General features: G+C 25.2%; 3 protein-coding genes across 3 annotated transcripts; 1 reads left to right on the top strand and 2 right to left on the bottom strand.

Moving 5' to 3' along the window:
* Positions 1–770: 770 nt before the first annotated feature.
* Positions 771–2698, bottom strand: LOC103579753 (mitochondrial chaperone BCS1). The gene is made up of 6 exons (XM_008561267.2): positions 2434–2698; positions 2170–2361; positions 1946–2085; positions 1670–1864; positions 1342–1575; positions 771–1267 (listed from the first exon to the last, which is right to left on the bottom strand). Exons 1-6 carry the CDS (start codon positions 2562–2564, stop codon positions 876–878), a joined length of 1284 nt encoding a protein of 427 aa, XP_008559489.1. The 5' UTR covers positions 2565–2698; the 3' UTR covers positions 771–875.
* A 1721-nt stretch (positions 2699–4419) lies between these two features.
* On the bottom strand, positions 4420–5716 carry LOC128667545 (general odorant-binding protein lush-like). The gene is made up of 6 exons (XM_053737930.1): positions 5630–5716; positions 5415–5493; positions 5153–5241; positions 4728–4842; positions 4575–4642; positions 4420–4501 (listed from the first exon to the last, which is right to left on the bottom strand). The coding sequence occupies exons 1-6, from the start codon at positions 5714–5716 to the stop codon at positions 4484–4486; spliced, it is 456 nt and encodes a 151-aa protein (XP_053593905.1). The 3' UTR covers positions 4420–4483.
* A 992-nt stretch (positions 5717–6708) lies between these two features.
* On the top strand, positions 6709–14507 carry LOC103579763 (mitochondrial genome maintenance exonuclease 1). The gene is made up of 4 exons (XM_053738237.1): positions 6709–7753; positions 8283–8490; positions 13217–13346; positions 13483–14507. The coding sequence occupies exons 1-4, from the start codon at positions 6934–6936 to the stop codon at positions 13612–13614; spliced, it is 1290 nt and encodes a 429-aa protein (XP_053594212.1). The 5' UTR covers positions 6709–6933; the 3' UTR covers positions 13615–14507.
* Positions 14508–15967: the final 1460 nt, after the last annotated feature.

The raw sequence follows: 15967 nt of genomic DNA, 5'->3' as shown, positions 1-15967 counted from the left end.
AAAAAAAAATTCCCAAAAAAGGCTGAAAAAGCAGACAGTCACACGGAGGAACCCCCTTAATATCAAACTGAACTCTTTTTAGAAGTAAATTTTACTTCTAACCAAAGTTTCGATATTAAAACAAACTCCCCTTCGGAGTGAATTTCACTCCAAGGGGATTAAATAAATACACAGTCATCCACTCCGCATTCACTCCGTATTTAATCTATGTTTACTCTGCTAATTTTCTACAGTGTATTGATCCCGTCAGATCTATAATACATTTAAAATTTTTTTTTCTGCAAAGGGTGCACTTGGAAATGATCTAGCTCTAGCTCTCGCCATATGACACCTTCAGCTAGAGTCAGAACTAGATCATTTCCGAATACACCCAAAGCTCCAAAACTTTTTTTCAAATCGGAATATAATTTTGAATTCTCAATTTTATAATTTGCCTTATTTTAATTGCAATCTTCGTAGATCACAGATCTAAATCATTAACAAAATTAGATTTACGTAAATCTGAATTATTTTTTTTCCGGGAAATTATAACAGAAAAATATGTAAATATTGACATATCATTAATTTTAATCACACATTCGTACTTTTTTTTACGTACTAAAGTTTTAAAAATTTTTATTGTAAAAGTAAACGTAGTTTTTAAAAATAATTAATTTTGTTATTTACCACATTGATTTATTTATTTGTGTAATAATATTTGTGAGTATTAAACAGTGATAGATCACTACGTGATAATTTTTTACATAAATGAAAATAAAAATAAATTTTAAAAAATATTCCAATAAACTTGTATTTTTTTGTATTAAAATAGTACTCAATACAAATAATAAATAACTTGTATAAATTATTACCAACAGTAATAATAATCATTATTACTACTTAGTTAATTCCCATATTTGTGAGATATTGCTTAATACTTGTTCTGGACTGTTTTTATAAAACATAAAGAAACCTTGTATTTGTGCTGGACTGACGTCTTTTCCATGATTAGCAACACCCTGAGCAAATTCTTTAGCTAACTCATGAGCTTTAGTTTGATCAGGGCCACGGTAAAATCGTAAAAACATTTTTTCAACTTGACTTTTACTACAGTAACCAATATATTCTTTAACATCAACTCTCCCTGGTCTTACGAGAGCTGCATCTAATTTTTCTTTATAATTTGTTGTCATAAATAAAATTCTCGCTTCTGTTGAAGCAACGCCATCAAGACAATTTAATAACCCGCTCATTGTTAAATTATTCAAGCCTTCATAGGCAGTTTTAGCTGAAAACAAAAATAATTTAATGGTAAAATAAAAATTTTGACAGCAGGGATTAAATTAAAAATCGTATAATTACTGTGAGTATCTTGAGAACGATCTTTGAAAGCTGCGTCAATATCCTCAAGTAGAATTATTGTCTGCTGTGGTGCAACAGCAAGAAGATGATTTAAACGGTCATCCGTAAGTCCTCGTTCGGACAAATTTAATACACAAATTCCACGTTCTAATTCACCAGCAAGAGCAGTAATGAATGAGGATTTGCCACATCCTGGAGGACCGTGGAGTAAATAGCCACGTCGATAAGGTATTCCTGGATAATAAAATAGTAATATTTTCATGTAAGAAATTTTTAAAGATCTTTTGTAATATTTATTGATATTTGTAGATACTTTACACCAAACAACCTCGATCGCTGTACCATCCAGGATTGTTAATAAATTCTTTGCAGTCATTTAGGATTCTCTCAGCTATTCCATCCCCTAGAACAACTGAATCTATTGGACGTTTTTTACGTGGATGACCAAATTGACGCCACTCACTTCCCATAGCAGTGTACATTATTGTCTTGCCTTCATGTTCTTTCAATGCCATTTGACGGGCTAATAATACAAATAATTATTATCAGCAATTAATAACTAATAATTAATTTTTCAGTGACGAAATAACAATTATTAAATTACCTTCTTCGAGAATTTCAAAATAAATACTTTTGTCATTTCCTAATGCTGTTAATTGAACAGTTTCCCATGGTATTCCCATATGTAGATCTAGTGTCTGTTGCTCTCGTGTTCTTTGAACTTTTATCCAATTTCCTTTATATCTTATTAAATTTAAATAAACGATGTTAATTAAATTAATTATAACTAAAATTACTTATGCTCTTTTATAAAAAAAAAATATTTACTTTAAAAAATGGGTACCAATACTGGGTATAAAATCATATTTTGTTTTGACATGACCAGTTTCTTTTAATTCAAAACTAGTTTCTACGGATAAATGTTGAGTTTTACGAGCACCTTTGTGTGTTATCCATTGAAGTAACCACTGATAACTTTTATCACGACATGGAACTTCTAAGGTAATCATATAATGACGCCTAAAAAATAATTATTATTGATTAATTGTTAAATGAACAATAAAGTATGCTATGATTATTTAATTTTTTTACTTGAAAAGAATAGTCGCAACTTGTGATCCTTTTCGTAAAAAAGCTGCACCAACACCTAGTCCTGCTAAACCAAAACCTGCTCCAAAGTAAGGATTGTCTGACAGTGTCTGTATGTACTCAACAATTGTCATCTTGTTTTGTTTTTTTTCACAATTATAACTTATTAAATAAAACTATTTTTAGTAAATGGCGTTTGATTTTTAAAAATTTAAAAACTGGTTTATGAGCTAACCTACACATGCTTTTGCTTGTAGATTGTGATGAAAATCACGTGGTTGTACAGGTAATTTTTATATTTACTGGATATTGGTAAAAACGAAAATAAAAATTAAAGTTTAAATTTTTATGTTTTTAAATATTTCATTTTGTTGTGTTGAATTTTCTTTTCAAATAAAAAAATAGTAATTTTCATTCCTAATTAAGAAATCTAATTTGAAATGATTAGAAAAATCTAAATTATTTCATATTGTATTATATCATGAAATTATTATTTGAAATTCTCAACTTCAAATTATTTTGAATCATAAAATTATAGTTTGAAATTATTTTGATTAATTATCCTCGATTAATAAAAATGATTAGAAAATATTTTTAAAAAATTTTAAGGTTTTTTAATTTTTTTGAATTCTCAATAAAAATTGAAAAGTATTCAAAGCGATTAATAAATTTTAGAGTAATTGAAAAGTATTTGAAAATACTCTGTTTAAAATACTCTTGAATATATTCAAAAAACTAGAGTACTCTCGAATCATTCTAAATCGCTCCACAGACCGAAATTGTATAAGTATTCAAAAATTAGAGTATTTTCGAAATTCTCTAAATCTCTCCATGAATCGAAATTTCAGTATTATTTAGTGATTAAAAAAAATTTGAAAGTATTTGAAAATTATAATATTTTTAAATTCTTCTAAACCTCTTTATAAAATGTAATTTAATTACTAATTAGTGATTGGAAAGTATTTTAAAAGAATTAAAAAAAATTTAATATTTTCGAATAATTCTAAATCTCTCAACAATCAGAAAATTCAACTATTATTTAGTGATCAAAAATTATTGTAAAGTATTTAGAAAATTGAATAACTCTAAATCTCCCTAAATGTTTGAATAACGGACGATTTGGAATATTTAAAAAAGGATTTAATGCTTAAAAATTAGGAGGATTTAAAGTTTATGGAAGTATTTAAAAATGTTAGAAAAAAATTTTTTTTTAATCTTTCCAAATCACTTTTATTAATCAGGGCGTTACATTCTGGGATAATTTTAAATTTAATTGAAGGAGAAAATAATATCGCATATTTTTGGTTCCTCAAATAATTAAAAATAATTTAAAATTTTCCGAGAAACCAGAAATTGCGATACTATTTTCTCATTGAATTTAATTTAAATTGATTCGAAAGTTCAAATCATATATTATTAATTCACTATGATTTAAAATGAGTAGTTCCAAAATTTATGCTCGAAAGTAAAATAATTCAGAGAATTTTGAATGATTCAAAATGATTAAGAGTTACATCATCTCAAAGCATTTCAAATTAAATTTCTCAATCAGGGATATTATGATTCATTTTTTAAATTATAAAACAGATATTTCTGTAAAAAAAAAAAAAAATGTGTACAATATAGTTTTTTTTTTGAATTAGAATTGTTAAAACAAATTTTATTAATAAATCTAAATGATTATTTAAATAATCATAGATTTAGATGGATATAAATTATTGTTTTTTAGTATGTCCGTTATAGAACAGTGATAAGTTAATTCGAATGTCGCCAATTATTTTCAATACAAAACTATATATATTTATAAATAAGTATATCACCAATCATTATGAAATTCGGCATAGAAATAAACTAAATTTATTCGAACCTAATAGAAAAATCATAATTTTTGTTAAGATTTTTATTTTTATTTACATTATGGGATTTATTTAAAATAGAAAAAACAAATTGAACTTAAAAGACATATACTGTAATATTATTATTGTTAGAGTTTTTTTTTCTCTTCTTGTATATCAAACTTTACTGCAATATTTAGTAATTACTAGTGTGATTTTTATGGAAAAAAGTAAGTCTGTAATGAATAAAATAATTATTAGCAACTCATTTAATAAATATCGCTGACAATAAAAGTAATTAAATTATACCTTCGCATCTGTTTCATAATAACATTTCGCAAATTGATAACTTTTTTCACATGGATCCTCACTTGTCGCTATTAGGAAAAAAGTAATTTAAATAATTGTTAACAATAAATTTAAAAAACAATCATATTAAAACTAAAAAAATGATATATTAACCTTTAAGAAAACAAGTATTGTAAGCATCTATGGAACTTGGTATTAATTCTTCTGGTAATACCATTTTCAATTGTTTGATTTTACCTTCGATGTCAATGTTATCATTTTTGTCGACCTAGAAGTATTAATCATACAAAATTCGACAAAATAGCTTAAAATATTTTTTTATCAATTCTTTTTCGATAGTATCTATACGATAATAAATAACTAAAAAAATTAAAATTAACAAAGTTGATTTTTATAAGCTTCAAAAATATTAATTATTGAATTTATAAATAACATAGTAAATATTTAAATTTTTGGTAATTGTTAAGATTTGTGGCTCCACACATTTTTCAAAGTTCCAAGTGCTCGTATTTCAAATATTCATAAATAAACTTTTTCTACGAGTTTTAAGGTATAAAAAATAGTTTTAAGATACATACATTTTTAGTTAATTTTCCAAGACAATAAAGATAACACATTAGTGTTCTGTTCTCTGGAAATTCTCCATTTCTATGTGCTTCTTGTAACTCTAATGAGTAATAACAGTTATTAGAAAAATAATATTACAATAGAATTAACACGTATTATGAAAAACTTGTAAATTATTTTTCTTATGAGCTGCAACTACATATGTTTTTAATAATTTTTGGTTTTCAGCGTTTTACTATTGATTTAAAAATAATATTTTGGGAATATGAATACCTGGACTAAGTCCTACTTTTGATGCACAAGATTTACCCAATGGTTTTACCATATCTTTTATTTGTTCTACAGTCATGGCCTGTTATTAAAAAGAAAATTTGAATAAATAAAAAAAACAATTATTAACCAAAATAAAACTTCATGACTGTATTTAAAAGTTCCATCGATAGATAACTTCGTGTTATATATATAAAAATCAAAATAATAACACTTACAGCCTCAGTATGGAAAATATTTAATGAGATCCAAAAAACAGTTGCAATTGCTATTGTAAGAATACTACTCATGCCCTTTATTTTCATATTTTTTCTATGTTTTATTAATTATTTGTGTGTCTTCTTGATTTTTTTATAGCACTTAGCTTGATGGACAAAGAAAAAAATATTCATTCTACAGCTTTTTATACATTTGGCTTCGATCATTGGTACGCTTAATACTATTTCATCATATATAATCAATATCTGAATTAATTTTATCCCATTTATCTAATAACTGTCAATTAATCGACAATTTTACGTAATATTAAAACATATCAAGCAATCTGTCAACAGGTAAATATTGTATGTTATGCAATACAGACATAGAAAATAGTGAAGGATATAATTTAAGATTTAAAAAAAAATATTTTTTATTAAAAATTAATAATTGTTTTAATTTGCAAATATATTCACTAAATATATGAAGAAGAAAACTTCCAGAGAATACAATCTAAAATTTTATAAAAAAGTTGCAAAATTTTTATCGAAATTTTATGCCTGTATGAAATAGTAATTTTGATATTTTCTTGATTAAAAAGTATTATATTGAGATTTTTTATGAAACAAACAAAATTTTCATTCATTTTTTTAAAAAATTGAATTAGAATAGATTAGAAATGATGAACCTGAAGGTAGCAGACAATTGAAAATTTTCGGATTTTTTTCAACAATTAAATTTGAAGAAAAAACAAAACTAAAAATATGCACATGAAGAAAATTTAAAAAACTATAAGTGCAATTTTTTTAAAATGTTATCTTTTATAATTTGTCATTTTAAAAGAAATCCAAAAATTATTAGTTGTCGGCTAACTTCAGTATCATTTAGAAATGTGAGTTTTTATGAAATTGAATGAAAATTTTTGAAAATCAGATTCTTTTCATACAAATATATTAAATATTGTTTAAATAAATTTATCAATACTCTTTCATTTTTTAAAGTATTTTTTTTTTATTGCAATGAAGGAAAAAATTTAGACACGGAATAAGTCCGCTCTGCCATCTTTACGCGAGAAATTAAAGTGTAGTATAAACACGCGTAGTTGATTGTTGTGATTGATATGTTCATATAAATATCATAATTATATTTATATAAGTCTATTTGTGACAAAAATTAATTATGACATCACATTTTATTAGAATAGTAAATTTTAAATGTTTTCATGTATTTAAATTGTGTTCATAAACAACCGCGTCTGTCAAATCTCAAGTTAATGTTGTGAAAACTCGTGTATTTATTTTATAGGTTATATTACGCGGGACAAATGTTTAAATTTTCAAATATGCCCGTGACTATTTGTTACTTAAATTGCACACGAATATTTATTAGAAGTAAATCTAAATATTTATCAAAAGCTGAAGTGATAAAACGTTTGATGAAAGAACGAACGAAATCATTTGGTCCATTGTTAGAAAATAGTAAACAGAAAAAAAACAGATTAAAATCAATTGAATTAAATATAAAAGTTGAATCAACACCAACAAATAATAATAATACTTTAAATTTAAAAAATTCGGAATTTTTATGGACAATCAATAGCACAAATAATGGAAATTTGAAACTTATTAAGACAGGTGGAAAAGAAAAATCAAAACAAGTATTATCACATACAAAATATAAGAATAATGATGATAACAACAATAATAATGATAATCATAATAATAATTTATCATCAGATTTAATTGTAAGCAATGATAAAAATGAAAATCGTGAAAAAACTTTACCTGAAAATAAATATAATAAAAATGATAATCGAAATCAATTATACGATTCTGTTCAATTAAATGAAGATGATTATTTATCATCGAATAAATTGATAAAACCTGAAGTTAATATAAAAAATAGTTTAAACTTTGAAATAACAAATTTCCCATTAATCAAAACTCCTAAGGATGATCAAGACTATTGGAAAATTTCTGAAATTATAACCCAACCATTGATAGAATCAAAAAACTTTTCTTTGCCTGGTGTAACTAAAATTTTAAGTGCAACTATGTCTGATGAAGCTAAATTGATGTTAGAAAACTGGAAAAAGAAAATGATTTTGGAATTAGGTGTTGAAGGGTTCGAAAAATATAATCGAGGTAATTTATTTTTTAATTAGTAAATTATATAGTCAGTTAAATATTTTAAATAAAATATCTTTCAATAAAAATTATAAAATTATATTGTATAGATTCCCGATTTATCACATGTTTTAAATTAAATGTTTGATAATAATTATAATTATTAATGAGCTTTGTTGTTAAATGTAAATATCGTAATATAAATTTATCAAATATTTATTTCATTAAATTATATTTTGGCGGTAAAAAAATTACTTTTGATTTTTTAAAACAATATGTTATCAATTTAATATTTATCGCATGTATATAAAACATTTGAATTTATTATGATCCTGAAGTTAGCAGATAACTAACAATTTTCGGATTTTTTTATAAACAATTAAATTCAAAAAATAAAATAAAAGACTAAATATATGCACATGTAGAAAATTTAAAAAACTATAGGTGCAATTTTCCGAAATATTTTTTATTTCAATTTATCGTTTAAAAAAAAAAACCCAAAAATTATTAGACGTCGGCTAATTTCAGTATTATGAATTTATTTCAGATTTATTGAATGACAGTAAAATAATGCATTCATTAATTGGAAATACTTTAATGAAAGAGCAAGTTGACGTACCTGATCATTTAAAACCAACCTACAGTAGTATAAAATTAATATTGAAAGATGTAACTGATGTACGATTGATAGAGTCGCATGTTGTTCATCCGACTCTTGGATACCGTGGGATTGTTGACTGCGTTGCCTGTTATAGGTAAGATAGACTACATTTCTGCCAACTTTAAAAATTGTCGCTTAATATATTTATTAAAATTTTTTTAAAAAGTGCAGAAGATTTTTTTGATTTTTTTCTTATGAAATAATCGACACTCGAATGCGCAATATTAATTATGTACCTAAAGATCGGAACGTTTTTCGCGCACCGACAATGAAAAAAAATTTGGTAGTTCGACTGCTTACACAGTTGAAAAATTTGTGGTAAGGGGTAACGATAACCGATTTTCAAATCAATTTAATTCACGGACAAACACTGAAAACCTAAAATAAAGAGTCTTTAGCGTTTTTTAAAATCTTAGCAAGAAGCTAGAAATTCCGTATTTTCAAAAATTGTTTTAAAATTCTCATTTACTCTACGAGTGTAACAAAAAAAAGTCTCGTTTATTTTTCTGAGTGTGAGAAAGAGGTCCGGTAGCGTATACTCTTAAACTTAACGCAAATCATCTCCTCAATTTTTTGTGTTAATTCAATACATTACACTTGTGTGAAACAATAATACAGGTTTAAAATTTGTTGAGATCAGATAACACATTAAAATCTAGTAAAATTTACACTCGATAGTGTCAAATAATTGATAAAAATATTTAACTATTTAATTTTTATATACAAAATTTTCAGTTGTATTAGTGCGACTTAAGGGGTAGTTCCGGAAGTTGGGGCTGGCCTAAAATTTTCGGTTAATATAACAGCATTTATAATCGAAATATTTTAGAAATCTAGTCATTCAGTAGATTTTTTACTTTTCAATTTTTTTTATACGTCGCGCGACAAACATTCCAATCTTTAGGAACATTATTAATTAGACAGTCTAATTAATTTATTTCAGTTCAAAATTACTAATTTAAATCGTCTCCTGACCGACAATAATTTTGTAAAAAAAGACTAAAATGAGTCTTGAACTAATTGGTCTCAATAAGAAATTTATAAAGTTATTAGTTATTTATTTTAAGACCGTCTGGCAATAAATTCTATCATGCAATTTACCTGATAAATATTCATGTATTTAATCTTTTAAATATTTAATGTAATTTTGAAATTAGTTGGAAGAATCTATTTAAATAATTGCAATAAATTGAATAAAATAAAATAAAATAATAATTTGTTAGTATAATCAATTTGCCAATAGGTAACTTTCGGAAAATTTTGATGTGATACATTTTTATGTAGATATTTTAATTTTAATTTTTGAAAAATTAATTTTATCGAGATAGGAAAGTATGTTTTATTAAAATTATGTTCATGTTAGTTATAAAACATTTTGATGAGATTATTATTATTAGCAGCTTTGGAAGAGGTTTTAGGATATTATTTTTATTCATTATATCTATTGCATTTTTATTTTTTAATATTTTTATTTCAAGCTTTTTTAAAATTATATATTATATTTTTCAATGCCGTTACAAGCTATACTTTTTTTTTTAAACTTAAAAATTCATATTCCAACTCTTAGACATTATTGGAAATACAATTTAGTCATTAATCTTGAATAAAAATGTAAAAACAATTTAATCGCAGACTTGTAGTTAAATTTGCAAATGTCTCTTCGATAAATTCAGTAACATGGAATTGTGAATCAAGCTATCGATAATATAATAAACGTTTCAGTGGAAAAAAAAGTTCTTCGGAGTATGATTAATTTACTTCATAAGTAAAAACATTATTTTTAGTATAGACGTACTAAAACAAATTTAATATAAATATTTATAGATTTTTCTGATGAGAAAAGTAAAATCTTTGCATTATGGGCTGCTCTACTTTCATAAAAATTTTGATATTTCTATTATGATTATTAATAGGAGCTTATAAAATACCGAAATGAAAGAAGTAAATGAATTATAGTACTGAGTATTAAATATTAGATTTGAGAAACTTATTTCACATAAATATTTTAGTTTAATACATTTTCTTGACAGGCAGTACTTAAGTAAACTTAAGAATTCGTTTCAGAGTATTTTTAATTTTCATAGATAGACTGTACTTTATATTTCTCAAAAATGTTACCGTAAGATAACTTTTAATCCGCGAATCGACTGGATCAACTAGGAGCTTAATACTGTAAAATTTATGTTAAAGTTTGTTAAATAATCTTAAATTTCTAATTGGCTTAATTTTTTTTTTTTTACGTCAATTTTCAAAATCTAATGAATTTTTTTCATAAATATTTCAATTAAAATTAACACAAAGTGAATTTATTAGTTAGATAAGAAATAATTATACAAAAATTCATAAAAATCGCAGCTTGATTTCGTAAAATTTTATATATTAAAGCTTATTAAAAGCTTTACTGATTTTGCGCAAGAAAAATTTCTTAGCATAATAGAATTAATACTATTTTTCCCGGCTATGAATATAATGTAGGAGGAGGGGGGGGGGGGGTATTTAAGGAAATACAAATTTTTCGAGGACTCATATACGTTAAATTTTTTTTTTTTTATGATATTTAAAGTAGAAGGAAAAATTTTCAGCTCATAAAAAATAAATTTTCATTTTTTGCTTTCATAATAGGGTGCCCCCTAAAAAAGGTGAAAAAAAATTTCTGGGTATTAAATAAATTTGATTAAATTAAATTTTCTCATAAGTAATTAATATAAAGAACAATTGCATTTTACATATTGAATGCAAAGGAATAAAAAACAATTTTTAATAGTTTTTGTCATGAAACAAAAGTCATTAACATTTTTTCACTGATACTTTTGATTTTAAAAAAAGTTTAAATACCTCCCAAGTAGCACACTTGCCTTTGAGACATCTATAAGATATCAGTTTTTAGGCTACTTTTGGACATATTGATAAGGCACCAATATGTTGATAAAACGATCAAAAATTTATGTCCCGGAAAAATATTTACTTAAAAGACTTGACACAAGTGACGACAAAAAGTAAATTGCAAATGATAGTCAAATAAGACATCTAAATGACATTTTAATTGAAATAAGACAGGAAAAACAATACAACTCGGCTCTGTCTTCGGAACCAACATTTGCATTTCGTATTTATACCAAAAAAGATGACTTTGAGACAAAAAAAATTTGTCTTATCCTTTTAAAAGACATCTTAAAGTAGACTCTGTGCTACTTGGGCTATTTTTAATTGTTAATTTTTCATTTGTTGATCACTACTTATTATCAACTTCAAAGTAAAAAATTTTATTTTTCGTTACAATTCCAAAAAAGATATTTTTAAAAAAGCAATTATATATTGATTTAAGTAATAGATTAAAAATTATTAAACGTTAATTAAATTTTATAAACTGTAAAAATTTTCAAGCTGATTACTGAAATAAATCTGAAGTTATTGGACACTGCGACTTCTTTTATAGGGAATTGAAAAGAAAAAAAATCAAATTGACTTCATACTATTTTTTTCCAAAAACAAAAAATTTTCCGAAAACGGTAAAGAAAAAATTTTAAAAATTTTTCAATTATAGTTACAAAAGTGATTTTGGAATGTTTACAAAACATTTAGACAAATACAATTTTTTTTTTTATTTTGGGGGAATCCCGTTTTGTCCCCTTCTCCACTACCATCAAAAGATTTAATTTAAAAAAAAAAAAAATTTGAGTCGCGCTGATTAATTCTTAAGATAAGAATGAAACTTTTAATAATTTTAAACAAATTATATTTTTCAATTTATAAATATTTCATACTCTTTACTGAAAAAAAGATTTATTTGAGCCGACTAAGATTTATTTGAGCTAAAGACATCGTATAATTGGATATGTCCAAATTAAGTATTTAATTGTGAGAAAGATATAACAATATACCTGAGTAGTTTGATTGCGTGAAATAAGTGATTTATTTGTGGTAGATAATGATCCAATTGCTTCAAATAAATATGGACTTTGAATATATGTATAGATCGCCAAATTTCAGATTATTCATCACAAATTTAATATCTTTACCACAAATATATCAATTACTTACCACAAATAAATTACATATTTCCGTAAAATTATAAAATTATTTGAATCAACTGTCATATGCAGTTTTACCAAATATATTTATTTGTCATTAAGAAATATTTAAAAAAAAAGCCACAAATAAATTGATTTATTTGGGACAAATATTTCTTTTTTTCAGTGTATAGTGTTTTTAAATTTCATTGACTTTTTAAAATATCAGTATGAATTTCTATAATAAGTTTTAGAGTAGCAAAATAAAACTTTACTCAAATACTTTCTAAATCAATAAACTGATAAATCCGACAAATAGAAACGATCAGTCTCTTCATGTAGCAAATGTATCCTAAAAAGTATAAAATGAAATAAAAATTCCATTAGTTAGTTGACAAATAAAACGACAATCTTTTTTTATCTATGATAATTTTAGTCCAGTTGAAACTTTTCGTTTAATGCATCTAATAGTTAAAAAAATTTCTATTTTATTTTATATTTTATGTTTCCTCATATTTATTTAAAAATTGATTTTAATATTTTACAAATATTTTTGTATAGAGTTTGATTTTAAATAAAACGAACTTTAAATATTTATAAACATTTGAAGTTTTTAATTAATTCAGTCTGTCAATAACCAGACGAATGCATTGTAAATATTTGATGTTTCTTTATCATTGGATTATTTGCATTGATTTATTACTTCATCATATACAGTTATATTTATTAAGCAATAATTTTTCTGCAATGACCATTAGTTATTTATTAATAAATGAAAAGACTTAATTGATAATCAATATTTAATTGCAGAGGTAATTTATGTCTTATCGATTGGAAAAAGTCTGAGAAAATAAAAACATTGAGTTCAATTTACGATTCACCTTTGCAGCTGAGCGCTTACATTGGTGCATTAAATAGCGACCCGAATTATCCATTCAAGGTAATAGATTGTGAGAATCTTTCTTACAATTGAATAAAACATTTAAAGAAAGGAAAAGCTTACAAAAAAAAAAAAAAAAAAAAAAAAAAATGTAAAATAGAAATGAAATTTAAATGAAGCATTGGTTTGCTTTCAGGTGAAAACTGGCGTTTTGGCAATTGCTTATGTTGATGGGCAGCCGCCTTCAGTATTTGAATTTACCGCTTCTAAACTTGAATTTTATTGGAAAGAATGGTTGAAAAGAGTTGAAAAATATTATTCTACCTAATTCACACAGTTTCTCTTTAAATAATTGTACCATAATATAAAATACGATTTAAGTTAAACGTTTTTATATCTATATACATGTATATATATCACACGATAACTGTTTGCCTTGAAAATATTAAATTTCACATTGCTTGGAGCGCAAATCATTGTTAACATCTGCTCGACGACATACCATAGTCTCAAGAGGGAAACTTATTTGCGTCTTAAAGTATACCAATTTCCTCAGTGGAAATTTACGAAGGCGTTACACCAAGAGTTTTTCCATTAAGATTATCAAAGACATGTAATAAGCAAGCTTGCTCTGTATGCTGACGAAATACCTCAATAATTTTTTGTCTTAAAAAATTTATAAAAAATTATATAAACATATATATATTTTTTAATCAAATAGTCATTTTTAACTCAACCTGTTGTGGTTGTCCTCGTTGTTGTTGTTTTCATTTAAATAATTTAAAAAAATAAATTAGTTAAAATACAGTGAGCAAGTATGCGGAATTAAAAATAGTCTGGCGAAAAAAAAAATATCTAATAACAGGGTTTAATTCGCTGACTCACACACGGCAATGATAACTTTTGATACTGTATCCACACAGCTAGTTGTGTACATACATGTACATCTTTACGTACATACTATACTATCATAGGAAACTTGTAACCCCTGGCGTTATTCCGAGCTTCCATAAACATTCCAACCCTTCGTATGCCCTTGGGAACGGTAAACTAATGGTGAGCCAGCAGATAGTAGTGTAGTCTTCTGCGGTTGCTGCATCAGTCTAAGTATAAAATCCTCATTCTGGTACAGCAGCGACAACAACAAATACTAAAATCTTCATAAAGTTCTTTTAACAGACACTCCTATAAATAAATAAGTTAATAAAAATTTATTTAACATTATTACTCTTAGTTTATTTATTTACTTCTTTGAAATCTTAAAGCTGCAGTTATATCTTACTTAATGTTACTTTAGTTAATGTTTTTACTCAGTAATCTTTTATCTAATCCTCCTTTGCTTGACTTAAGTGTATGTGTAGTAGTCGCACTGTCGTTGTACTTGCTTTTATACTGTGTATATACTATACTGTAACGTTTTTTTTTATTATACTTTCTGTAGCAATCCCATTCTGGTAGCTGGTGTAGAACGATATAAATACGATAGCCCAGAAGCAAAAGCAAAAGCAAAAGCAGAAGCAAAAGCGGTTCTTGTGAAACGCGTGCGGCAACTCTACAAGTTTCAATGTATTATATAGAGAATACTATGTTGAGAGATATTATCACAATATATAGTGCCTTGGGTAAAGGACCTCTTCATTACTGGACGCGGAAATGAGACTATTACTGATAAACTAGATCTTGATGCTGCTAACGTTCCGTTAATATGATGGGCTTTACTTTTTCATCACGTTGACAATGAAAATTTTTTCTTCAGTTTTATTTTATTTATTTTTTGTTTCAAGTTAATTAATGATGTTTATCGATGGTTGTTGTGGATAATTTATCTTTTTTTGAATTATTGTTATTAGTTGTGAAAGCTTTAAGCACTAAGACGTACGATAAATACGAATCAACGCATTTAGCATGCCGTAGTGTTCGGGGATCACCTTAAATCTTCGTAGTTAATCCTCACTAATCCTCTGCTAACTGGGACATATTTTCCTCCAATCCTCTTTTACATATTCTTCAGTTTTGCTTTCTTTTATTATCTTCTTGATATTATTTAATTGAATAGTTAAATGTTATACTTTACTAAGGTGCTAAAAGGTTTATTTTTAATTTCAATTGGAAACTCGGGTGAGAAATAATTTAATAACTCAATAAATTATTTTCAAAATAATAGATTTCAATCGTTATATAATTTTTTTCTGAATTATCAAAATAAGTAATACTGGAAATTAAATTAAGATAATATACTAAAATTAAAAATAAAAAATAGTTATCAGATTTATAAGTATTAATTAGTTGAAATATTTCAATTGGTGATTACGTTCTACTTATTTATTAATTTTAAAAAGGTGTGAAACCACCCTCGTACGTAATTATCAATTGTAATAATGTACATACCCTACTATGCTATGCTTATACTCTATTATCCTCAGATATATATTTTGTGACACCTTGACAGGTAATTTTCTACCTGCTGTTAAATAGCAACTTTATTGCTTTAAAAATGTACCAGTAGATATTTTGAGTGTTTGGTATAATCATTAAGAGATCCAAACAAAAGTATAGGAATGTGCTTTTTAAGTGTGGAATGATATCGATTATTTTAATTATACTTTGCACTTTCTTTAACTTTACTTGTTTCGTTACTGCCTCAGTAACTTCTATCATATTTTGAATTATGGTTTTAATAA

The sequence above is a fragment of the Microplitis demolitor genome, chromosome 4, assembly GCF_026212275.2.
Source record: "Microplitis demolitor isolate Queensland-Clemson2020A chromosome 4, iyMicDemo2.1a, whole genome shotgun sequence".
In the NCBI taxonomy this organism is placed as follows: domain Eukaryota; kingdom Metazoa; phylum Arthropoda; class Insecta; order Hymenoptera; family Braconidae; genus Microplitis; species Microplitis demolitor.
The sequence above is the reverse complement of the archived record's forward strand: the minus strand, read 5'-3'. Positions and strand labels throughout refer to the sequence as shown.